The sequence below is a fragment of the Urocampus carinirostris genome, chromosome 3, assembly GCF_059441175.1.
Source record: "Urocampus carinirostris isolate Australia breed hairy pipefish chromosome 3, RoL_Ucar_1.0, whole genome shotgun sequence".
Taxonomy (NCBI): domain Eukaryota; kingdom Metazoa; phylum Chordata; class Actinopteri; order Syngnathiformes; family Syngnathidae; genus Urocampus; species Urocampus carinirostris.
The window spans coordinates 21,953,967-21,980,450 of record NC_142351.1 but is presented as its reverse complement, the minus strand read 5'-3'; the positions used below and the strand labels follow the sequence as shown (position 1 = coordinate 21,980,450).

The following is a 26,484-nucleotide window of genomic DNA, read 5'->3' as shown; positions in this document are numbered from 1 at the left end:
TTCCCCCCGTGCTTGCGTGGGTTTCCTCCGGGCACTCTGGTTTCCTCCCACATTCCAAAGACATGCATTTCAGTAGCCTAGATGGTAAGGCGCCCGCTTTGAGACTGGGAGGTCGGTGGTTCGCGCCCCGGCCGAGTCATTCCTAAGACTTAAAAAGTGGTCGGCGGCGCCCTCTGTTGGCTGCGGCTGCATCGGCTCGCTACAACGGGTCAGGTGCAATCGACATTTCGTTCTGTGTACATTGTTACACAGAATGAGAATACAAGGAAATTATTATTATTATTATTATTCAGGATAATTGGCCGGCCCAAATTGTCCCCAGGTGTGAATGAGCGAGCGAGTTGTCTGTCCCTGTGTGCCCTGCGACTGGCTGGCAACCAGTTCAGGGTGTCCCCTGCCCACTGCCTGATAATAGCTGGGATGGGCTCCAGCACCCCCGCGACCCTACTGAGGATAAGCGGTGCAGCTAATGTCTTATATGTCGAAAAGTCCTTGGGCAAGACACTGAATCCCTAATCCCCCCAGATAGCAGGTAGTTGCCTTGCATGGCTAACGCTGCTATCGGTTAGTTAGTGTGTAATATGACACGTGTGAAGCACTTTGGGAGGTCTTGAGGAGGTCTTCATTGACTTGAAAAGCGCTATATAAATGCAGACCATTCATTCCATTTAGTTATAAAAGAAGCGTAATGTCCGAAGTCCAGCTTCACCCTTGTCATCAGAATTATTTCTAACACCATGTATACAGTGTTACTTGTTTGTCTCTGGGCAAGTAAACAATTCGTTTGGATTGCTTCAGAAATCCTATATCTTGTTTCCTGCATGTAAACCTAATTATGGTGGGGTTTTCATGAAAAGATGACACAAGTGGCCGGATGGCAAAAAGCAGAACAAAACTTTATAGTTTCAGACTCATACAAGACAATATATTGTAAATAGGGAAAAACATAGTGCCTTGAAGAATCTTTCTCGATTTTGGTAGAACATATAATAGATGTGTTTATCATTGCTTGATCTGGCATTCCAAAATCACTCCACCAACCCCTCTCCTGAAGAGCGCTCACATATTCTTTAAATTGGTGCAGAATATTTCAAACATTACCTTAATTTTACAGCCCTTCTATAATAATTTTGTCCATCTATCTCAACTCCGTGTTGCATTCTGGTCCACCCTGTTTATGGTGGTCTTGATCCAACTCAGAAAGCTTCCCAAGCGTGTGAAGACACCATATTTGCCGCTGGCGGCGCAGCGTTCGCCCCAGCTCACCACCCCCGTCAGAAACCAAGTTCCACGGTAGTGAACTACAAAAGGACCCCCGCTGTCGCCGCTGCATGCGTCCAACCCGGCATCCGCATAGCCAGCGCAGAACATGTTATCTGTGATTGTCTGTAAGAAAGAGGGCACATTAATCACAGGCAATTAGCATGTTCATACCAATGCTAAGAAAGCGCCAATGCTCACCTGTTCCGTAGACCTTGTGCAGACTTGGTGGTTGACCACTGGCAGTGCCACCTTCCTGAGAAATCGTGAGGACCGGCGGAGAAAGTGGGTGGCGCCCCATCCTGTCACCAGCCCACGATTGTCATCCTAGACAGACCCGAGCAAAAGAGATACATTCTAACATTTAGTTTAGCTTTTAAAAGTCCAAACAAATCTTCAGAAACCTTCAGCAAGTATTCCGACAAATGAGGGTTTGGCAAGCAGGCGGGTATGGCTGTCGGCCCCCTGACGACAGGTTGGCTGAGGTACAGCAAAGCCACGTCGCTGTCCATTGTGAACTCGTGGAAGTGAGGATGAATAAAAACTTGCTCGACAGAAATCCTCTGCTCGCCTGGATCGTGCCGCTTCTTGTCAAAGTCACCTTTTGCACACCAGGACAAAAAAACAGCTTAAAAACTTAACCTGTAACTGACACAAAACTAGCATAGCATTTCTCAACTCTGTAGCGAGCATTGCAGTGATTTATTCTGTCGTTAAAATACAATAAAGATCCATAATTTAGTTAATATTGTTGTGAAAAAATTGCAATTGGCTGAATGCAGCTAACATTTGGCTAATAGTCAAGTCAATTCATGTTATTTGTATTACCTTTAATCACAAAAAGTCTCAAAGGGCTGTGCACACTACAGATGATTATTACGCCATCACCTGATCTAAAACCTACATGAGGGCAAGGAAAAACTCAAAACCTCAGCATGAGGTGAATTAAAAAAAACTCATGCACATGAGGTAACCCCCTTTCCAGGATGACCAGGCTGCAATATACACACATCATCAACTTCAAATATAGATCATTCATAAGCTATAGAATAGAAGTGTTTTGGCCTAAATTTAAACAGATCCACTGAGGTTGCAGATTGAATCTCAGAGAGTAGAGCATACCACAGTAATCATTAACTATTTTTAAACGTTTTACTAACTATAATCTTAACCCAAACAGTAAAATTGTCTTGGGGAAGATGAAAAAAAGTAGTTTTTTTTCCAGGTAATGATTATTTGTAAATATCTGTTATAACATGGACATTGTTATGTGTAAAGAACTTTTATTGTTCTAGAAAAATGACAGGATTTGGTAATTGTTTTAATCATTTTGATAAGAATACTTCTTTTAAAAAGCCGTTGGCTGGCCACTGCCCGAAGTCAACTAGGACAGTAGAGTGCACACATCCTTAAGGCCCGGTCACACAGCCTTTCACGGGCGTATCGAGGCTGAATCACGGCCAGAAATTTCTGCCCGTGAAGCAGACGCTGTTGGACGCTTTGAGATCGCGATACAGACGAGATACAGCAGTGCTTTACGCGGGGTAAGAAATTCACACGCGGTTGGCCGCGCGAAAAAGTTTTGCGCTGCTCAAAACCTTAGACCACGGGTAACCGCGGGCGGCACACGTGGTACACACGAGGTAATGACGCGGTACAGACGCGGAACGACGTGCTACGGCCGCGGCCAAGACGTGGTTACACGCGGGTAGGACGCGAAATTTTAGCGGGTAATTGCGGGTGGAGCACGGTCATAGCACGTTTGTTCTGCGCCTGTATCGCGGTGTTATAACGTGCATTAGCGTGTGTACCGCGTGTAAGCACGGTCAAACGCGATGCAGCCGCGGTTACCCGCGATAAGGACGCGGAACAGTCGCCGGCGTCTGTTTCGCGGGCATACCACGGGTTAACAGCGGGTTTAGCCAATTTTGCACATTTTCCACCGCGTCTGCTTCACGGGCAGAAATTTCTGGCCGTGATTCAGCCTCGATACGCCCGTGAAAGGCTGTGTGACCGGGCCTTTAGAGGAGAACCACAAATTTTTAATTATAAATATAGTCAACCAGTTGCCAAGACATTGCCGGAATAAAAATAATATTGTGGCTCGTACGTAGATGTGGTATGCATCATGCATTCCATTTCAAACATAGTGTAATGCGTTGTGCACACCAGGCACCAACCGACTGAGACACCACTGGCGATTGACATTTAGCCTTTGGTGTCGGTGTGTGGGAGTACTTTTTGGAGAACAGTTTGGAGCTAATGACGTTGAGTATCAATCATGTCAAGTCAAGTCAAGTCATTTTTATTTGTATAGCCCTTAATCACAAATAGTCTCAAAGGGCTTCACAAGTTATTACATAAAAGAAGTTTAGGTTATTCGTATGCTATAGAGTAGAAGTGAGTTTTAAGCTTAGATTTAAACATTTCCACTGAGGTTGCAGATCGGATCTCAGGGGGAAGAGCATTCCACAACACCGGTGCCCGGATGGAGAACGCTCTCGAACCAGCGGAACACTTCTTTGCTCATTTAGGCATCGAGGACATCTGCAAGATGCTCTTTTCCACAACGCTGGCACTTTAAATTAAAAACACCGCAGTGACGTCTGGAAGCATATGTAGAGTATTAAACGTTTGGTCAAAATTCCATTTTGCAATGTCAGAAAATGATCAAACAATGTCAAAGCATGAGAAGTAAATACCTGTACTGTGTTTTAAGTCAATCACATAGATATGTTATCTGACTGATACTGCTAGAATGTTGGGAAGGGGGGGCTATGGCTGCATTTGCGAAAAAAAAAGGTTGCCGTAACAACTCCACCAAAGGGGGTCCGCCCCTCCGAGGAGACCGGAAACCAGAGCCGGAAACCGGTGGGACAAAGCCAGCGACCTCAGAGAAGCCTCGAGCCACCAGGAGTCAACCTCTCCTTCAACACTCTGCATCCTGTGGCCTTCGTCCCAATCGGCTTTCGAGCCTACCAGGATTCTCATCGCTCAATAGCCCAGGACATTAAGACTGGGCCTTCATCTTCATCTTGTGGTTGCTAGGTATTGGTATTGGTGTGACATAAAATGGGGAACTCTATCAAAATACAATAACCTAATAATCAAGCCAATGTTGTTGTCTATCTGAATGGTGCCAGATAATGTTCTCAATTTCTAGTTTTGTTTTGTTTTATTTTCTTATTATTGTTTTGTGTTCTATTCAAGCGTCTTCAGTAGATGATTAGTAAAAGAAAATTCTATAAATCCAAGAGTGTGTTTGTCTTGATTAAAATATATTAAACTATCAAAACGGTAAAAAGAATTCACCTAAAGTGTGTGTAGCCAACCTTCAGAATAACAAGGTTTTTTTAATCCGTTTTCCTGACACAATAATCAAAAAACGAATGTGGCTCTCCAAAAAGGCGAGACGAGTTTTGAAAAGAAACTTGTCTGTTTAATTCAATTGGTCAATAAATTGTTTGTTAGAATAATTTATTTACCACCCATATTTGCTACACATATGATGCCCTTCTATAGGATTAATTAGTCCTTCTTTGGCACCATTATTTATACAATACATATCACGAGCAAAACGGGAGGTTTGTTGGGAACTAATTCAGTATTTACAAAGTACTCACGATATTTCAATATTTTCACCCATGAGCTGTCAATTTATACACTCAAGTTTAACAGCAGTGGAAGTTATTGAGCAAAACCTGCTACACTTCTCTTTATTGCCAGCGTCAATATCAGGTTACTAAAGTTTCCTTTAATCCTCGAGAAATGTTAAAAAGGGAATGCAATTTTTGGTCCGTTACCGTGTCAACTGCCAATGACAAAAACACAAAGACTACATCTCATGTCTATATTGCAATCTGGCACTATTCGCCAAAGTATGCTTGTCCTGTCGCTGTGGTTTAGAAATATAGGGCTTATATTTTACACAACACAGCCCCCATTTGATTTTTCTTTCTGAGCAGTTGTAAATGTGCGCTCATCTTCTTAATCGCCATTTGACCCAAAAACATGTGACAAACCACTTGGAGCAGAGCTGAAAAATGTGCAGCTGAAAAAAGTGTCAGTTGTGTGTCAGGCTGAAGGGAGTACCTATGGTGATGTGGTGAGCTTTCTGCTGAAAGCAGTGCGCTGCCGAGATCACCCAGCGATCTGACACTAAGGTTCCGCCGCAGAATCCGTAACCGTCTGCTCGATGGATCAGCACCTGGAGAAAGTCATTAAGCATAGAAGTCTCCATTCCTTTTTCAATCTTGGGGAACAAAGCCTTCCCTTGTCAAAATTGAATTCTTTTAGATCCTCCAAAACAGGAGTTTTGTTAGTGTCCAAACCTGCCATGGACTTCCTCCTAGTTTCTCTAAGTCCCCTCCCACAATGCGAGGGTCTAGTTGCCTGTCAGCCTTGTGTGTCCAGTTGACATGAAAGCCGCCATCGCCATTCAAGATGCCATCCATCTCCACACTGATATTAGTATCAGCCAAAATGGCGTCATCCATATCCGCAGTGTAGTTGCCGCCATCCAAAATGGAGTCGGAATCTGCAGTGAAGTTTGCATCATCGGAAAGACTCCAAAGGGAACGACCTCGTTGCAACGCTGTTGCCTGCTGGGTGCCGCACGGAAATGCCACTGAGTGCATGCGGAAGAGACACCACACTTGTTTCTATATACTGTGTGTTTGTAGGTTAGCTAAAGGAAGCAATGTCACTAAAGTTAGCGGTACCTATCTTCAAACAGTTGCGTTCATCAGAGTCCAGCTTGAAGCCATCAGCACATCCACACTGAACACCAGCGCCCTCTGGTAGGTCTTTGCAATACTGTAGGCAGCCTCCATTTCTATAGGCGCATGATGATACTTCTGGGTAGACACAGCATCCCATGAACATAATTACATATTGTGTGTTTACATGCATCTGTATTGTATACAAGCCAGAGGTCAGTAAGCTTGAGCCTAAAAAAAATCAAGCTCAACCCAGGGGACACTGAATCCCTAATGCCCCCGATAGCAGGTAGTTAGTTGCCCTGCATGGCTGACGCTGCTATTGCTTAATTAGTGTGTAAAAGGGAAAAGTGTGAAGCACATTGTAAATCACTTTGGGAGGTCTTCATTGACTTGAAAAGCGCTATATAAATGCAGACCATTTATATATACATTTAACACAGCCCAGCCCCAACAAATGAATTTGATTTCCAGGACCAAGCCCAAATCATACTCAAGACTTTTATATATTATTACAACTTGATTATATTAGTGAGGACTTGGGAGGAGGAGAGAAAATTTATGATAACAAACTTAATCCGGTCTTTTAAAATAGAATTGTCATTTATATCAACGTTGTGAAACATTCTATGTAGCAAGATTAGACCTGACACTCCAGGGGGAAACAGGTTATAAAGACTTTGAAGAGAAAACAAACGCTACACAAAGACTGTATAAACATTTACATCTTTTATATTGCTATGTCTGAAGAGGTTACATTAGCCGACACATTTCCATCATCTCATCTCATCTCATTAGCTACACCGCTTATCCTCAGTAGGGTCGCGGGGTTGCTGGAGCCCATCCCAGCAATCATCGGGCAGTGGGCATGGGACACCCTGAACTGGTTGCCAGCCAATCGCAGGGCACACGGGGACAGACCACTCACTCGCTCATTCACACCTAGGGACAATTTGGACCGGCCAATTCACCTGAAATGCATGTTTTTGGAATGTGGGAGGAAACCGGAGTGCCCGGAGGAAACCCACGCAAGCACGGGGAGAACATACAAACTCCGCACAGGAAGTCTGGAGCTGGATTTGAACCCACGCAGGAGGTTCCCAAGACATGAACTGTGCCGCACATGTGCTAACCACTGCGCCGCCGTGCTGCCCACATTTCCATCATTGACGTGAAAATTTTAAGGTTGTCTGTCATTTTCACATGTTGAGATTTAGGTCATAAACCACAGCAGCAGTACATTCTTAAAAATCTAGCGCAGCACTTCCTCTATTCACCAGCGCCTCTTGCTCTCCACACCAGTGCCCGTCCGCTCGCCCATGCCCAAGGAAGCCTTAAAAGAGGGTTGGTCGCGCAACGGGCCTGTATCAAGATGGCTGGACATTGTCGCTAGGTTGGAGTCCGCTCACACCAGAATTTCGAGGCTGTGGTTGCGGCGGTACCTGTTGCTTTGGATAAGGACAACCACAGTGACGACCAACGCTAAAAAAAGAAAAGGAACCTGGCTTTTTTCAGCTCCGGTGAGGCCTTTTGCTACCACACATGACTCTCCCACCGAGGGATCCCTTTCATTTGTTCTCTGAGGTATGCAAGGAAAGATATCGCAACAGACCAGTTGGTGCCGGGGCAAATAATCTTTTGTTTTTGACACGCTATGAAAATAATCCCTGATCATTTAAATTAGTTGATTATCTTGAAACTGGATTTTTTTGTTTAGTACTTTCATTTTTGCTCTCAAATTTATTCCCGCTCCCCCTTGCAAACACCACAAGTGCTAGTGTAAGCAATGTGCTTTATTCTTTCTTTTGATTCAATTTTCCGTGTCATGTAAATAAAACATAGTTTGTTAGAACCAAACCAGGGCATTATTTATACGTGTCGCTATTATTTTCCTTCTGGACTGATCAATCATTATCCAAATCAATGAACTGAAATAAACTGATCATTTAGAGCTAAAGATAAAATATGTTTAGCTTATTGCCTCCTTCATGACGGATGCTTGACACAATATGAGGCTATTTTGAATTAATTCAGGTGTGAAACCGTGAGCAGTACCTGCTGGCCGAATTAGTAACCGCCGAATTAATTTTAAATTAAATAAATATAATTTAAAGCAATTTTCTTTACACTACTATCTGCCACCAAACGCCTCTGTGATGATTTTCTTTTAGTTTAGTATCTACCCATCGTTTTTAATCCATTTTCAAAAATATAGAGTATATATTTTTTTCTCAAAGTCAGCAAGATAGCAAGCCCGAGCCTTCTTGATCGTAATGATTGACATTTAGGCCTAACCTGGGCCAAAATTAGAGTCGGGCTTGCCCCTGATACAAGCACACATGTTCTATATATAAATAAAAAGAAGCACACACGGAGATGCAGGAAATGCAAGTGGTTGGCATGTTTACCCAAGTGACAGGTGCTGCCATGGTAACGGGGTGGGCAGAGGCACAGGAAGTCCCCCCTCTCAAGAGTGCACTTCCCGCCATTCACGCATGGATTGGTCGCACATGGATTAAAGTCTGCAGAAGCACAACTTCCTGTTCACATGGCTGGAATGCCATTACTTCCTTCCTGCTTTGGGTTGGACTCACTCGTGTACCGGTACCAGAACTCCAGCTGGGGCGTGACAGCAGAATACAGTAACCCAACTTCATATCCAGAAAAATGAAAAAGCAAATCTCACCGTCTTCTCCTGCGACTGGAAGATCTCGGCGACCTCCTCCTGGGAGCAACGTTCCTCATAGCATTCCCGCTCCAGGTCACCAGGAAACATCTCCTCCAACAGATTGGAATTTGCCCGACGCCTTCTAGTGGGAAAGCGCAGGATCTGGCCAGCCGAGTTGCGCTGCAGGAACACTGCGATGACAAAAGTCAACATTAGCCCTTTTCACACTGCTTATCGTGATGGCAGAGTTCCTCAAACTGAAGACATGGGTTCTGTTTTAAGTGATTTGGCCAAATTGAAGCCTTTTTAATTATTTTATATCTTCTCTGTTAACAGTTGGGATTAACGTGTTACAAGGGAACACGTTCTTGGATCGCCATTACTTTTTTTAGTAACAAGTACTGTAAAACGTTAAGAAAATTTAGTAGTTCAACTATCGTAACAACATTTAGCGATAAAATTGTAACATTGCGCAAATGCTCAATCATTCTGCATCACTCATATCATCACACACACCCTCACTCAGCCAGTAACAGTTGGTGGTGGGTGTGTTTATATCAACCTACAAAGCACAACTGAATACAGTTATAGGGGCGCCATCTCATGCAGAATTTCTGCTAATACAGATATTCTCCCTACCGTAAATCCCCACATCTAAGAGAAATATACAACTATTAAATCAAGGACTTAAATCAGCTGTTCGGCTTTTATCCTCCTGACTACCAGGAAAAGAACTGTTGTTTAACCACATTTATTTTGAATTTCCCCAATCTAGTCAAGTCATATATATTTTTATAGGCCTTAATCACAAAGAATCTAAATGGGCTGCACAGACCACAGAATATTGCAAACTACAGTCTATTATTACACCATCCCCCAATCTAAAACCTACACGAGGGCAAGCAAAAACTAAAAGACCTCAACATGAGGACATTGAAGAAACCTTGAGAAGGGACCGCACGTGAGGTAATCCCCCTTCCAGGATGACCAGGCTGCAACGGATGTTGCATTTACAAATAATACACAAATATTATCAAGATGAAATATAGGTCATTCATAAGCTATAGAATAGAAGCCTGGATTTTAACAGTTCCACTGAGGTTGCAAATCGAATCTCAGGGGGCAGAGCATTCCACAACACCGGGGCCGAATGGAGAACGCTCTCGAACCTGTGGTCCTCATTTTGGCTCTTGGGATCACAAGTAGACCAACATTTTCAGAGAGAAGGCTCTGGACCGGAACATAGGGGGAAATTAAATCTGAAAGTAATGAGGGAGCAAGTCCATGCATGATTTTGTATACTACCAACAGAACCTTAAAATCACAGGGAACCAATGCAGGTTAACTAAAATCGGGGTAATGTGATCAAACTTTCTTGTGTTAGTTAAATGCCTCGCTGCAGCATTTTGTACCAGCTGCAGGCTTTGATTTTGGATTTCGGGAGATCGGAGATGTTTTTCCACCATATTTAACACAACGCTATGATGTGTCTTCTCCAATGGACATTGGAACCCAATACAGGGCAAACAACACTTCATCGTGAAACATTTATTCTATCAAGATTTCAACTTAACCAATTTATCAACATAAACATAACTCTTTTCTTTTGTTTCACTTTTGCTTCCATTATGCTTATTTGATATGATACTTGGTATGATACTCTCTTGGAAACATAAGACACTGTTGCACTTGTACCACATAACCACATATGTTTTACTTCTGCAACCAGATTGGAGACACCTTGATACATGTGTTTTATCCACCTTCTCTGGAAGATACAGAGCACCAGGGACAATTTTAGTTTCAGAGCTTTGGGGGTGCTAAGCACCCAAAATGTCTGGCTAGTTTGTGTTTTTTTTTTCATTACACTTTGTTTTTTAAGATTATTCAACACTAGGAGTGCCACTTTCCATTTGTGGAGCGGTGCTAGGAATCAATTAGCCTGAACATTTTCAAGGCAGTGGAGAGTGTTGTCCACATTTATGTTTTGTTTTACTTTTTATTAATTTATCCATTTATTATTTTCTTAAAATGAATACAATTATTATTTTTTTTAAATAAGTGTTTTTCACCATATTTAAGCCTATCCTGTCCTTTATTAAGAAATAGTTTTAAGTATGCTATTATTTTGGGGGGCGCTTGGTTAGGCCCATGCACAGCGCCATAGTTATTCAGAACTGCATTTGGCAGTGGTTACCATTTCTGATGTAGGGGATTGTTGTCATCTTCGCTGTCACTTGCTGTACGTCCTGCTTGACCTTGAGCAATTAACTCTTCACCCAGAAGCAATTTGATGTCACAGAGCTTCTGTAGTTTCTTCCTCAGAAACTGACATTCACTCTTATACTGAAGCCATGAGAGTTGGTGATTGCCAGGTCATAAGTGGAAAACTGCACGCACGGTCCATTTTGTAGTGGAGAGGTCGCCCAGTAGAAACTCACCGAAGATCGACCGTGTCCACACCATCCATGTTGGTGGTGTACTGCGCATGACTACTAACTGAGCTAAGTTTTTAATTGAGTAACTAGTAACTGCTTACTGTTTTTCAGTAACGCGCCTAACACTGTTAATTAAACATAACACTAAGAAAGCTTAGTTTTTTTTTTGGTTTGAACAATTTTATTGACACTATTAACAAGTGTATTTTGGCATACACTGACGGGCAAGTGAACCTCACCTGAGCACTCCAGCAGGGCGGCACTCAGTAGCAGTATTGTGGTCGTCGTTGCAACAGAAGTCAACATGTCTGCAAATATGCGCAAGATATTTTTGGGAATGCAATTACAAAAATAATGCACGTGTTTATTGATCGTTTGACATATCTGCTTTATAACGACAAGTTCTGTCGAGACACCCCAAAGCCTTTGCAGCCTTTCACCAGTTTCTTTGAGAAGTAGATTGTTTATCCACTAAACAGTTGGCAACGTCTTCATGTTGGTTTGTCGCTCAAAATGAGGCTGTAGTTTTTTGCTGAGTTACGAGAGATGGCGGAGGCCATTCCAAATTTCTCCCTCTAGTCATTCGTTTGCAACCACGATCCTGACGATTAAGTGGTCCCCCGAGTTGCTGCCTCTAATAGATCTCACCCGGCCCTTTCTTTTTTCTCGTCGTCTTCCTAAGACATGGCACAATTTAGCATTTATCTCAATCGATTGCTGACTGTGGCAAACCACAACTAAAGTAATTTCATACATGAATATGAGTAAACCGGTGAGGTTTTTGCAAAACTAACGCCCCACATTTGTCCGCCATTATTGTGCTTAGTGCTGTTCTGAGCACGCTCAAACAAGGGTTGTCTGACATCAATGTGCAATAACCTATTTTTTTTAATTATCTCAATATCCAGCGCATATAAAATTGCATTTAAAATACATCTTTCAGCTACTAACCTATAGTTTGTTTTCTGGTAACCTTTACTTAGCCAAAGTTAAAGTAAATGTAACAAAGCAAGTAAAAGCCATATATTAAGCACATTTTATCCAAATCAATTTAATGTGCTTGAACACAACACTTAACGAAATTTAGGAAATAAGGAAAATAGGAGCAGCGTACAATTTTTTAAAAAAAGCATCAAAATCGTTTGAATAGAATAACAAGTTTGTACAATTTCCAGCAAGCGTTGAGAAAACATCCCCAAAACGGTATACCCAGATTTAAAAGCATTTTGGTTTAAGACATTGGTTGAGCCGATGTTTCGTACTTTTGCACTAAAATTAGCAAGAAAAAGCATTGCATTACTCGACATTATATTTAACAGCTTACCTATTTTTAAGCCACGTATTGACAAAAAAATCCTGCACATTCAATATTAAGAAAGTGTTCACAGCTAAATTAGGTCAACTTGACTACATATTTGATCAAGGAGCATGCTCACAACTAGTTTAGCATGTAAAGTAACGTTGCAAAGGAAAGGCAGTCAAAAATTCTGGGGAGAGAGTAACTGTAATTCTGTATCCGTGTGGGAAGACCTGAAGACATCTACCAATGTGTCAATGTGAGGTACAAAAATCAAAGTTCAGTTTTTGACTTATGGTTTTTGTTTAATTTGCTGTCTCGCCTAGGACATTTTTGCCCTAAGTGAGAAGGTAACCTGGCTCTTATGAGCATTAGGAAACAAACCCCTTCATCACCATACTCAAGAATAGGTCAATATTCTGTGATATTTATGCAAGACCGCAGATAAAACATTAGGTAAACTAAGGTGGGTAAATAGGGTACACCTAGTTCTATTAAAGCATATAAAAGTGGAAACCGTAATTTTGGACTTACCGTGTATTCAGAAAAAGACGATGATTGACAGTTGTCATTACTTTCTAGCTAAAATGGAGGCCTTATTGATCATTAACTGTACTCAAACATTGACACGAGGTCATCAGCACACATTACGACACATATTTCAAATGAATCCCCTCTGAATATTTTTTATGTCAGGTTTGACCTGTTTCTATAGCAACAGAAGAAAAACACCCTTTCTTTGTTTCCACTTGGGAAGGGTAGTATTGATTGTCATCATTGACATGTGCTAGTATTTAGGATAAAACAAATGTATTTTGTTTGTAGGCCTATCTGCAACCAAGTAACAAAAACAAACGTCATATCAACCTTTTAGCCTATCAACCTTTCCCATTTTATTGCAGAACATGCCAGCTTTGCCAGCTTTGTTGCGGAACATGAACTACCTTTGAACACAGGAAACGGTAACTTTAGAAAAATAAATACAAGTATAGTCATTTCTTCACGCTTCACGCATGTAAACATTCACTTTGGATTTGTCCCCAATCACCAGCACAACTTCAAGCTTTGCCATTAGATTCTAAACGAACGCCATGAAACAGAAAAGGAAAGCTGCATCGTAAATGGAGAGGAGCTACACAGTGCGACGAATTAAGTTGTTTTTTTCAGGCTCCAGGAAGTCATCCACCAGGGAGCCAGCCATCTTCTGAAGCTCCGCCTCCAGGCCAGACACCTCGCTGCAATGCAGTCCATAGGGAGCAATGTCACACTACGATTGGTCGCTGACAAGCCTTATTTCAACTTGATTTAAAGGGACAATGTGTATTATTTGACCATTAAATGCCGCGGTATGGTGTATTGACACTGAAAACAAGTGACAACAAGCACGGGAAAAAAGACTTAAAGTGACCAAAATGCACCATTTTATCACTCATTATTTGCCCATCCTTTTTGAGTTATTTGGGGTAGCTGTAGACAAGATGGTAGACAAGTGGGTCAGCTCCCTTTAGGTGAGACTCATGTTATGTAAAATAAATACACATTTCTCAACCTAAGAGTATTTTGAAAAATGTATGTTTGTATAATTGTTGATGTAGTTAGGCTTATTATTTGAATCAATATTGTTTTTTTGTAAAAAATTAAGTTTTTATTACCAGTAGGAGGCACTAAACAACACACATTTTCAAGCAAACTGACCATCTTCATAGACGAGTTTAATGTTAAATATAAAAATAGTTTTTTTACTTATATATTATACTTTTTTTCTTTCCAAGCATTACATAGTAGCAAAACTTTTTGAATGAATGAAAAAATAGACTAGACACTTTGGGGATATTTTAACTGCTTAATGTTGATAATAATAATAATAATAATAATAATTTCCTAGTATTGTCATTCTGTGTAACAATGTACACAGAACGAAATGTCGATTGCACCTGACCCGTTGTAGCGAGCCGATGCAGCCGCAGCCAACAGAGGGCGCCGCCGACCACTTTTTAAGTCTTAGGAATGACTCGGCCGGGGCGCGAACCACCGACCTCCCAGTCTCAAAGCGGGCGCCTTACCCTCTAGGCTACTGATGTAAGTTACTTGGAATTTTATGGACAAATGTGATACAGAATTCTTGTGTAGTCATAAATACAGATCTAATCAAATTAATCTAAATTGTCCCAAAAATGGCTGATATATATTTAGAAATATTATTTCAAATATAAAAAATAACTTACTGGATTTTTACAGTTTTTAGTACCTGATTGTACTCTAGCAACTAATGCGGAGCTGGCACAAAGAATCAGACACAATGGTGAATCCAAATATCTAAAAATCAAAATAGTATCGGCAGAGGTACCAATAACTGGTATTATATTTGCCCAAACCTGTCTGTTGTAATTTTATTATTATGATGATACTTTAGAAACCTAGTAGTTCTTGAGGTGTCAGTATTTTGAAGCAAAGATATATATAAAAATATGTCCCCTTAAAAGGTACTAACATGCGAACAAAATAAAAAATGAAAGGAAAATCTAATAACCTGGTTCTGGGCGGGGCGCAGAGTTCAGTGTAAATCTTAATTTTGGGTTCGGTGCCGCTCGTCCTCAGCGTGGCCACAACGCCGTTCTCCAGTGTGAATGAGATCATGTGCCCACTTTTGCTCACCCGAAGTACCTGAGTCGAGAAACCAGGAGAAAATTATGAAGATGAGACAAAGGAAGGAGGGTGGATAAATTAAGAACGGCAAAGGCAAAACTAAAAAAAAAGGTAAACAAAGGAAATAATACAGAAAAGGAAATGGAGGAAGGAATGAAAAAAAAAAAGAATCCAAGCTAAAATGTTACCGAGCGGCAGTCTGGCTGGCTGCTGTCGTATCCCGTGTTGACATCCCTCACATGAAGAACTCGCACGCCACCGCAGGTGCCAGGATACGAGCCACATCCGTCAAAGTCTCTGATGCGAGCAAAGATGCGTCGGATGGTGACGGCGTCGTTGCAGATGATGTAAGACGTCCGAGACATGTGATAGCCATACCTGAGCATTACACAGAGTTTATAATCATTTTCTCCTGTTCAATCCAAAAATTTGTGGTGGACAGCTTTTGGAAAGTGCAGTACTTTTTTGTTAAATAAATGCTTGAGCCAGTAATTAAGGTTTGATCTTTGGTTTCAATGTCCATCCATCCATTATCTGCACCGCTTATCCTCAGTGGGGTCGCGAGGGTGCTGTAGCTCATAATAGCTATCTTCAGGCAGTGGACAGGGGACACCCTGAACTGGTTGCCAGCCAGTCACAGGGCACACAGGGACAGACAATTTGCCCGCTCATTCACACCTAGGGCCAATTTGGACCGGCCAATTAACCTGACACGCGTGTTTTTGGAATTTGGGAGTAAATCGGTGTGCCCGAAGGAAACCCATGCAGGCATGGTGAGAACATGCAAACTCCACATGGGGAAGCTTGATAGCTGGACTAAACACTAAACCTCTGCACCGCGGGGCTGCACGCTAAACACCCAGCCGCCGTGCCGCCCTTGGTTTCAGTGCATAATACAGTATTTATTGTATAATGATTGCAAACAAAATTCAGGTTTCTACTACGTAGATTTTGCCTATCACGGGTTGTTTTGGGAACGTAACCCCCTGAAAAAAACAAGAACCAACTGTTCTCCTCAAAATGAACAAAATTATTCGATATAGTAGATCGCAGACTACTTAATCATTTTAAAATTCTTAGAGAAAAACAAAATTATCTTAATAAGCGCAGTATATTTGTATAAGTGTTTTTATATTTCTCCCATAAACAGTTAAAATATATTAAAATACGAAAAATATTAGTTAGAACAAGCAACATTTTCAGCCAATAGTGTCATGTTTTTCACAAATCCATGTGTCAACAAGAAGCAGGCCTGCATCCCACAGGAAGCAGGCATGTCCTTACGTGTGGTAGATGTTGTCCAGCTGCTTCTGGAGACTGAGTTTCCTGTCATGGAGGTAGGCGGCCATCTCAGCCACCACCGCGGCCGTACTCACGCCATCCTTCTCAGGAATCTGACTGCCGCAAAGGAAACCTAGATGCACATGCAGCTTGTGGGTGAGGCGATTTGATGGCGTAACTGAGAGCAACGCAACGCCTAATACCGATGGATTCCTCGAAAGCGAACAAGACGGTCTTTCCCTCAGCTGTGAGTTCCTGAATTCTGTTCCCAATCCACTTGAAGCCAGGAAGCGTTTCCTGTTGAAGAAAATCGGTATTACTTGGTTTTGGCTTCAATACTGTAGTATCGGACGCACCTCCACGTTAAATCCTTCCTGACGGGCAAGTGCGCGTAGTATCCTGGAGGACACCGCGGTGGTGAGCATGTAGATGTTCTGCGGGTCGGCGTGGCTGCCGCATGTGCTTTTCCACCATGACAGCATCCACCACGCCAGCAGGGCTGCTAATTCGTTGCCAGAGAAAACTTTCCACTCACCGGTGTCGTTCATCTCCGCCACCGCCAGACGGTCAGCATCCGGATCGGTCGCAAGGACCACGGTAGCATTTTCCCGCTCAGCCAGAAGAAAAGACAGCTCCTTGAAATGGGGACAAGGCAAGAATAAAAAGAGGAAAGGACAAGAACATGAAGAGGATTGTCTCTTACCAGGACAGAGTGACCTTCCTCTGGGTTTGGAACACGCACAGTCGGAAATCGAGGGTCGGGGTCTTTTTGTTCCAGGACGGGAATGGGTGGCAAACCAAACCCGAAGGTGGCGAAGGCTCGCTGGACAAATTCATGACCGACGCCGTGGAAAGACGAGTGCACGAATTTGAGCAAGCATCTTGAATTAGCCTCCCTGCAGGCATGCACAAATCAAACGTCTGTAAACATTTTATTACATGTCCAAATATTCAGTTTTTTTTTCTCTCATTTTTCTCTCTTAAGTCTTGTATTAAATGGTAGTCCCACATCTAATCTCATTGTAAACAATGTTTACAACGCTGTAATGGATGATAATGAAAACAATTCTATTCCTCAATGTATTGTTGACAATACTAATGACAATAATAACTACACATTCCCTTGGAAACACAGGCCATCTTAAATCAGTCAATGATAAGCTGTCTATTGCAACAGAATGTGTGCTGTTTCCATCGCAACAATTATGGTTTGTATGGTTGCTCATGCAATTGCCAAGACAGTTTTAAAAAAAAGGTTATATTTTCCCTTACGGTTGATTGAGTTTTCATGGTGAAACATGCAGCTGTACATTAGACACTGCTTTGAAAATCACAGGAAAATGTAACTCACAATGGCAGCAAATACGCTTGAAAAAAGACTGTGGAACAGTATGTTCTGTTACCATGGCAAAAAAAAAATGAATGCGCCAGGCAAAAACATTTTTAATTGAACCTTCATGTAATCATGAAATAGCATTAAGATCAAGTAGACTTTTTCAAAGCTGAGCTGGCCAAATCACAGTTGAATCACACAAAACAGGACAGACAGCAATCAGTAAACTTCAGACATCATTTGGACAGTAAGAATTTAAGATGCACTGTTCGTGAAAATCATTTTGCTGTTCATTAAAAAAGAGCCAAAAGTTTCCAATAATATAAGTTCTGAAAGGTTTGGATTTGATTGTAGAGAGTTTGAAGGATCACCAGTCATGATTTTCATAGCACAATGATACACTAGTGTCTAGGACTGCAAGCAGCTTGATGGAGCACAGTTATGGACAGCTACGTCATCATCAAAAATAGGCAGAAAGCTACCCAAGACCAGTCCTTTAAGCTCCAAAAACACATGACATGTTCTTATAGAACACTAAATAAAATAGACTGCAAAAAACGGTCCCAAATATCAAGTCAAGTCAAGTCAAATTTATTTATATAGCCCTTAATCACAAAAATGTCTCAAAGGACTGCACAGGATTACAGTTACAAAATTACACAATTACCTGATCTTAAACTAGCAAACCAGCAAATATCAGGGCAAAACCAGTGTTTCTTTTAAGGATTCAGTACTCGCAAGGGTAGCCAATACTAACTAGTATCAGATGCCTTCTAGTGGCCATTCAATAATCATGAACTTGAAATTAAAGGAACGGCAAGTTGCCTTTGAATGAATTCAATATTAAAGAAAAAATATGATGGACTTTACAAGGATAACAAATAGTTTAGGAGAGGTAAGTGCATTTTATGTACTCGTGGAATCAGTATGTGGTATCAGTATCAATGACTACTCAAGAATAAATACCAGTAACAACGGTTCAAAATATGATGTTGTCCTGACATCGACATGTTTTTTTCATGACAACAACAAAAACACATGTAATGCAAAACTCCCTCACCTGTGCCAGCAGAGGTTAGCGACAGCGCGCATGAAGGCAGCGTCTACGCGACTGAGTGGATCACTCCGAAGTGGGCTGCACTGAGCCAGCGTAGCATCCCAGCAACTAGCACCCCATGGCTCCTGATGCTCCTTAACACTCGCCATTATGGCATTGTCGTGGGGCGCCGTCACCTGAGCGCCATTACACCAATATACCTTGTAACCGTTGTCTTCTTTGGGATTGTGAGACGCAGTGATCATTACGCCCGCCACCGCACCAAGATCTTTGACCGCAAAGGGCTGCGGAACACAACAGCGAGTCATGCGCACTGACGCTGAACATGCCACAGGAAGTGATGTCACGTTAGCTCACCACATACGGTGTTGGGACGTAGCTGGAGAAGAGATGCACGCTGACCTTTTTGCTGAGCAACACGGCCGCCGTCAGTGATGCCAGGCTGCAAACACAGGCACAGACACCTCAATGTAAGATGACTGGCACATTCAGCTGTGGATGTGTACATTCCACAGCAATATATTATTGCCATGAATGTGACGTTTCTCTGGCCACAAAAGCATACGTGTCGTTTCTACCAGACACTCTTAAATGTACCGTTTCTGCACCAACATACATCATTAAAATGTGCTGTTCTCATAGCAACACGAAGCTGGAAATATGTCGTTTCCATGACCATATTTGGAACTCTAACTACTGTATACTGTTTCCAAATGGCTGTACATATGATGTTTCCAGAGTGATACACTGCAGGAGAAGTGCTCTTTCCATGTCATAGTAAATTTACGTTTCCATGTCAACATTTGAATGGTAAATGGTCTGCTTTTATATAGCGCTTTTCAAGTCAATGAAGACCTTCCAAAGAAGATAATCTTGAGATCTCAATGGCAACAATCCTAATGTTGCAAAAGCAACAGAAAATGTATTTTTCAAGGCAATTTGTGCTGCAACTTTATCTGACATTGTCAGCAAAAATCAATACAAAAAATAGTTGACAATTAATTCCATTGTCAACGATTGTCGCCATACACGTTTTACCAACCAGGTGAGGCATATCCATCCATCCATTATCTGTACCGCTTATCCTCAGTAGGGTCGCGGGGGTGCTGGAGCCCATCCCAGCTATCTTCTGGCAGTGGGCAGGGGACACCCTGAACTGGTTGCCAGCCAGTCGCAGGGCACACAGGAATAGACAATCCGCTCGCTCATTCACACCTAGGGACAATTCAGACCGGCCACCAGGTAAGGCATATTCATATGTATAACCTCTGCGGAGAGTCACTCATGCGCGAGGGCATTTTTGTCTCAAGCAATAACATACAGAAATTGAGGCGTCAACAACAAGTATGCGTACCGAGACTCCTAAAGTTTCTGAGCACTTTAGTGCAAAAAAAAATAAAAATACTTGCATCATGGCATCACCTCAATGATACGTCACCATTTAAAGAGACCAGTCAGACAGTTGAAAGAAACAGAGTCTGACTCGCTTTTGTAAGATTCAAAAAGCATTCACGCCAATACGGTTTGGTTGACATGCACAGTCAATTGTATACGTGTATATTTCACTATAAAATAGAGCTTGAGCGTTATGCTGGACTGTGCCTGACAAACGTATTTCAAATGCATGAAAAACAAAGAACAAACGTCAGTTGCTAAAGCGTTAAAAATGATAAACGTCAGTTGTAAAAATCATTTGATTTCAAACGGTAGAAAATAGTTCAGTACATTTATTACAGACTTTGCAGTTGACCACTTAATGTACTTCCCAAAATGCAAATATAAATATATTAGATTTTATTTGATTTTTTTACACTGTGTATCTACTACTAATGAGCCTGTTATTGGTTAACATAGGTACATTTTTTACTTATTTTAATTAATATACAACTCCCCAAAAGCAAATAAATGTGATTATTCGACTAATTGTTTCAAAAGTCGGTGATTAGTAGACTACGAAATAGTCATTAATTGCAGCCCAAATGGCAAACACCACATGCGTTTCAACGGAATCATGCAATTGTAATTACCGCTCACTACTGCAGCCACTTTCGACCTGACCCCTGGTGTCATAGCCCACAACTACGCCCCTGTGGTCTCCGTCTGGAAAACGCTGCAGCAGATAGGTGCACAAACCCTGCAACGGACACACAATTGAGAAATACAAACATACACAAAACACATCTATACCAGTACACACAAACCTGTGTGGATTGGATGACAGTCAAGTCATTGATGCGGTTAAACCCTGCGCCCATTGGTGCTCTCAGTCCAGCCGTGCCAAAAGTCAAAGAGGAGCAGAACCGGCACCGCAGCTCTGACACACTTTCTGACCCAAGCAATGCAGCGGCCTGCTTCCGAGTCCATTCATTCTGAAAATGCACGTGCACACAGACACAGTTCTCAGTGTCTTTCAATCTTTTTCAGAGCAGCAAAATAATCCAACCATGGATCCTGAAGACTAGGGGTCAGGAACCTTTTTGACTCAGAGAACCATGAAAGTGAAGTATTTTCTTTTTTTTTTCCAGTGAGAGCCGCATCATTTATTTTGAGACAGAACTAAACAAAGCTGCTAAACCTGATCTCTAGACAAAGGCTAATTCTTCCGTGCATTTTATTTCACTGTTTGGTGATTTGATAAAATATATGAAATATTTATTATCCCAAAGCCTGTGTCCCATATCGACAAATTTACAACGATCTCTTAACAGTGAACATGGATTGTTTGGTGGGTTTCCATATACACTGTAAAGGATTCCTTGGCGATGTGCAACCAAGGTGGGTTTTTTTTATGGTGCATTTCAGAATAGATTTTAAGGTGCTTTTACTAGTTTTTAAAATGTCTTAGTGGTCTTGGCCCATCCTTCTGTCTGATTTGCTTTTATTATATCAGCCCTGGCAGTCCCTGAGGTCCTCTGGCAGTGGCTTGTTGACTGTTTCTAGGGTGAGGACCAAAACCTATGGTGAAGCAGCATTCAGCCACTTTGGTCCTCACCTAGGGAACAGTCCGCCAGAGGACATCAAATCTGCTGGGACCCTTGATATTTTTAGGAGAAGGCTGAAGACCCGTTTTTTAAATATGGCTATTATCGGCTGAGTCATACCTAAGACTTACAACATTGGTACTCATTGCCTCCCTGCTTGGCGCTTGGCATTAAGGGTTGGAATTGGGGGGTTTGGTCACCTAATGACTCCCAACACAGCAAGTTGGGTCTAAAATGGCAGTGCCCTGTTTGGCTGCGGCTGCATCGGCTCGCTACAGTTTAACTGTACGGGTCAGGTGTATCGACATTTCGTTCTGTGCGCATGGTTACAAAGAATGACAATAAAAGTAAATTCTATTCTGTTCTTCTATTCTATTTTATTTGGTGGGACCACAGTGATGGGGGGTGGTTCAACAGCTCAAAATCCTGAGGTCATCTACTGCCATTCTTATCAGTGTAGATAGGCGTCCCTCAGATCAATTTCCTCACGTGGTTAGTACGAGCCTTGTCATAAACATATTTTATTTCGATTACTTTTTCTTAATAGTATTTTAACAATTGCGTGTGTCTGAGTATGATGTGTTTTGGGGTTTCGGGTGAGGAAGGGAGCAGGTTATTATTGTCTAGTTGTATGCTGTGTGCTTTTGTACAGCACTTTGAGTGGCAATTTTTTGCCAGAAAAGTGCTTTACAAATAAATTTGATTTGTTACTTCAGCTATATAAGATTGTTAAAGCTCATTAAGACCATCATTTTTGACGTAAATGATGGTTTCAAAACCAGTTGCGAGCAAAGTTCTCTTGTAGAAATGTCACAAAATACTGCAAAGGATAAGGATGTATTTACCTTCAGCGCACAGTGTGCTGGGCAAGAGCAATAAGGGAGTGGGCTATGTGTGCAGAGAACCGCTCACCTCTAACACTCATCCAATCACATTGCTCTGGATGCTTGACTGGAATTTTTGAGGGGTTGACACTGAACATACATTAGTGAGCTTCTATATACCGGATTCCACAGAGATGTACAGCCAAAACGGGGTGTGCTGGTGTGAAATGTTGACAGTAAATTGTAGTTAGGACACTGCCATATATATATTCTGGTCTGATCCATGAATGTCTGTATTTTTCGGCTTTGAAAATACATTACTACGATTGGATTGATAAAGAAAATATTTTTGGAAAAAAGACTGGGAAAAAAGACAAAAGTAAAATGGTGGTCACTAAGAGCAGGGAGTCAAACTTAGTTTGGCTCTGAGGGCCGGACCCAGTCTTTCTTTCTGAGGTGGGTTGAATCAGTAAAAAAACTTCAACTCCAAATTTTTATCTTTGTTTTTCCAGTATTATGCTTCATCATTCAGCCTACATTAATGACCTACCCTACATATTATAATCATGGGTAGCAATGGATCTTTCCTTAACATAACACATTTAACAATGTGGAAAAAAAATATGTTTGGCATTGAATGTGTTAACTGGTTTATTTCAGCAGTTGAATGAATGCAGTTTTGTACCTGAACCAACTCACCAAGCTATACAAACTCAACAATGCCCTCTGATGGACAGAGATAGCATTTGGTTAGCATTCATTTAAAAAAAAAAAAATCACAATTTTTTATATAAATGATCAAGACACTTGTTACCTTCTTTTTTTGACATACTCAGAAATTTACAGCAGGCGGAATCAATACATTCAACAGATACGGCCTGCCAACTGCATGTGGGATGTGGCTGACTTGGAGTCTTTTTCATTTTCATTCTTACTTGTGATTTTTAGCACTTGTTTTTTTGGTATGACGAGAGAACACCACAACATCTATTGGTAGAATAATACACACTGTCCCTTTGAAATTCTTATTAGGGCTGCAAATTTCAGACCCCTGGTCTATGTGATTTTGTGCTTGGCATGAACGTGATACGTCAAAAAAAATTCTCCTCACCCCTGGCGGGGTGGTATCTGTATCATCCTCAGACTTTGCTCCTCTAACAGAAGAAGTTTGAGGGTTCTGCGCAGTATCATAGCTGTTCCTACGACTGCAGTCTTCTGGACTGAGGTTTCAGGTTTTTTTCCTGGGATCTGTTAGAGCCACACTTCCAGTTTGGGGGTTGCAGCCCCAAGTGCCACCGAGGGATGTGGGCGTAGGCTTGGATCGCAACATCTATGATCACCACCACCAATACAGTATGTAAGGTTGGTAAGCCAGGGGGTGCTTGTCAGCTATATATGGGTGTAAAATCGTGAGTATCTGCGTGATCACATTTACAGTATTCAGTCTTTGCCAGTCCGGGCATGTATCATCATGTTCAGTATATGTGAGGGAGTGGTACTACACTGAGTATGAGTTGTATATACACGAAGTGTGTGTTGGGGAAGTCATACTGTTGTAGTGTCATATGACGGTTAAATTGGGCAACAGTTGACATTTGCACTTAAGTTCATGACCTTTGTCCTAAGAGGAAAATTTGTCGCCTTTGATTTAATTTTAATGGAAATTTCTAGAAAGTTCCACAAAGATTTGCACATCTCACCTTCAGACAGTCCTTAGGGGGTCGTGACAAACGCCCGTTGTTCTTTTGATTTGGTATTGAAACACCGATTTTAATCCATATCGTTCAAAGCACATGTTTCTCCTTGATGACTTTAATTCTAGTCATTCGGTTGTGTTGAATTTGTCAGGGGACAATAGCTTTCCCCTCGCTTCGATAGAAAAGATTACAAGCGCCACTCTGTGAAAGGCGGGGCAGGTGATGTTTGAGTCTCGGCTGGCTCACCTTGTCCCAGCGCATCCAGCGCCGCAGCGCTTCGTCCACTTCCTCATCCCCGCTGCTCGGTAGCCCGTGCTCGGCCTCCGTGGTTCCGTTGTCCCGCTCACCGTCGCCCATGCTGACTCGAAAATGACGAGCTAAGTTTCATCGTGACGACGTTATCCCCCTATTGCTAATGCTATTGCTAAGGCTGGGGCTAGAAAGATGAGACCCAACATTTACAAAAAGTTGGACAAAAAGTCTTGATTTAGCACCGTTTCCGACTGTATTTCAAAAGAAAAGTAATGGCCTTCAAAATAAGAGAAAGGGAGATCCGTTGTGATTAATTCTAATTTTAGATAGATAGATAGATAGATAGATAGATAGATACTTTATTCATCCCCGAAGGGAAAGTGCAATGACACATTTGTGTTTGACTTTAAATTTGTTGTGTATGAAAAAAGTTAAAATGGTTTTGTATTTTTTTCTACACCTGTAAATATTTTGATTAATCTCCCCTGTGTTTTTCATTCCATATATTTTAAAAAACAAAAGTAAAGTGTATTCTTGTATCCGATAGTTTATTTGTTGTTACGGCGAATAGACAATATTTTTAATAAACATGTATGTTTTTCAGAGATTCTGAGTTGCTTGAAGTTGACATTAAGTTGCTTAGTATGCAAAAGTTCAAAGTTTAAATAAATTATACAACACAGCGACATCTTGAAGTAGAGTGAAAAAGTAAATGCTGCTATATTTAGTATAAGACAATTTTAGAATATTAATTGTTTGTGCCTATTGTTACATTATTATTGGTAACATACTGGTGAGAGGGACCTGATTTGTGTTTTTCCCCCCTAACTTTTCTCTTTTTATATTTTTCTTCTTTTGTTTATTTTTTGCATTATGTCCACTTTTCCTCAAGTCATTTTTGTATAATGTTACATAATAATTGGTGATATGCAGAACCGTTTGGTAGCCAAGAAGCCGGCTTTTTTAAAGTGAGATAGAGCCGCCTCTTTAATAAAGTCGGGATTCCATTTACTAATCTGGATCGATTTCACCCTCAGTAAGTATTTTATGGGTATACAAACCTTTATTGCACCTACACTTGCGAAACATAAAATCAATATTTACTGTGGGCAGTTGGCGCGATTGTTTTGGTACAGTAAGTGATAAGGTTTCTCCAGGCCTTCATGCAGGGCCAAATGAACTAATTCATAATTTGACTGGTTGATCCAACACTGATATCACAGCCATGCTATTTTGCACATATTGGGCAAATATGCTAATCACTGCACTATGGGAATTTAAAATGTGTGTAGTGAAGCTTCTTCATTTTAGTGTTAAGCCTAAAAATCTGTTGGGGAGGCATATGCAATTATGATTTCAAATTACTGATACAGTACTTAGGTAAAATGCTTTCATGTACATATACATCTTTATAGATAGATAGATAGATAGATACTTTATTCATCCCCGAAGGGAAATTCACTTTTCCAGCAGCATCCCTGAGCTGAGAACAATCGAAAATAACACGGGAGCTGCTGGAGTGGCTGCCATATTTTTCCTTATGTTTTCTGTTAACTTATCATCATATACCTGAATTTCTTCCCAATAAATATGCCCCATAAGAGCTCGCTGTTATTCCATACATAGAAATTCCTCCTCCATACCTACGTGGGCCGGCTTTGGGTGGAAAACCTGGCTGAATAAGGGGCCCACTCCGGCCCTGAGTTGGTTTCTCATACTTGTGTTGCAGTAGTAAAATAAAAAGACAAACATCAGCATCGACCCTGGCTTTTGTCATCCCAGAGTTGTGGTGCTGCAGTAGCCAACCTTAAAGGCACACTCCGTAACAAATGGACGAAATGTAATTAACACAGGGTTCCGATATGTTTTATGTCGGGAGAGAAGGCCTTGCAGGCCCTATTGGAACAGTGATATATACTATATGTTGGTAATCACACACACAAATTAGACATGTGTGATGCCAAGATGTCATAGCTCAATTTTAGTTATTTTTTATTTGAATGTTTTAATGTTTCACAGAAAAAAAGATAAT

General features: G+C 41.4%; 2 protein-coding genes across 3 annotated transcripts; both read right to left on the bottom strand.

Annotated features, from left to right (window-relative positions):
• Positions 1-870: 870 nt before the first annotated feature.
• On the bottom strand, positions 871-12,975 carry LOC148369120 (coagulation factor IX). 2 transcript variants are annotated; one of them, XM_088331054.1, is made up of 11 exons: positions 12,916-12,975; positions 11,324-11,392; positions 8,665-8,837; positions 8,573-8,597; positions 8,387-8,500; positions 5,982-6,116; positions 5,592-5,887; positions 5,353-5,467; positions 1,665-1,861; positions 1,462-1,587; positions 871-1,386 (listed from the first exon to the last, which is right to left on the bottom strand). In XM_088331054.1, exons 2-11 carry the CDS (start codon positions 11,388-11,390, stop codon positions 1,144-1,146), a joined length of 1,491 nt encoding a protein of 496 aa, XP_088187180.1. In that variant the 5' UTR covers positions 11,391-11,392; positions 12,916-12,975; the 3' UTR covers positions 871-1,143. The 2 variants fall into 2 exon arrangements, with proteins under 2 accessions (XP_088187180.1, XP_088187181.1); XM_088331055.1 differs by having other exon boundaries at positions 5,982-6,113.
• Positions 12,107-24,696, bottom strand: pgm2l1 (phosphoglucomutase 2-like 1). Its single transcript, XM_088331053.1, has 12 exons — positions 24,447-24,696; positions 20,900-21,067; positions 20,726-20,832; positions 19,056-19,140; positions 18,702-18,982; positions 17,012-17,204; positions 16,665-16,943; positions 16,512-16,605; positions 16,312-16,441; positions 15,216-15,405; positions 14,912-15,045; positions 12,107-13,616 (listed from the first exon to the last, which is right to left on the bottom strand). The coding sequence occupies exons 1-12, from the start codon at positions 24,555-24,557 to the stop codon at positions 13,514-13,516; spliced, it is 1,875 nt and encodes a 624-aa protein (XP_088187179.1). The 5' UTR covers positions 24,558-24,696; the 3' UTR covers positions 12,107-13,513.
• Positions 24,697-26,484: the final 1,788 nt, after the last annotated feature.

What these genes read in the sequence shown, in the direction of transcription:
- LOC148369120 (XM_088331054.1), bottom strand. Translation starts at nt 11,390, where the DNA reads ATGTTGACTTCTGTTGCAACGACGACCACAATACTGCTACTGAGTGCC. An exon ending in GTTCTGGTACCGGTACACGA is followed by an intron (nt 8,501 to 8,572) that starts GTGAGTCCAACC and finishes GTGCTTCTGCAG; the next exon opens with ACTTTAATCCATGTGCGACC. An exon ending in TGGCAGCACCTGTCACTTGG is followed by an intron (nt 6,117 to 8,386) that starts GTAAACATGCCA and finishes GTGTCTACCCAG; the next exon opens with AAGTATCATCATGCGCCTAT.
- pgm2l1 (XM_088331053.1), bottom strand. Translation starts at nt 24,557, where the DNA reads ATGGGCGACGGTGAGCGGGACAACGGAACCACGGAGGCCGAGCACGGG. An exon ending in GCTAACCTCTGCTGGCACAG is followed by an intron (nt 17,205 to 18,701) that starts GTGAGGGAGTTT and finishes GCATGCCTGCAG; the next exon opens with GGAGGCTAATTCAAGATGCT. An exon ending in TGCGCCCCGCCCAGAACCAG is followed by an intron (nt 13,617 to 14,911) that starts GTTATTAGATTT and finishes ACTGCATTGCAG; the next exon opens with CGAGGTGTCTGGCCTGGAGG.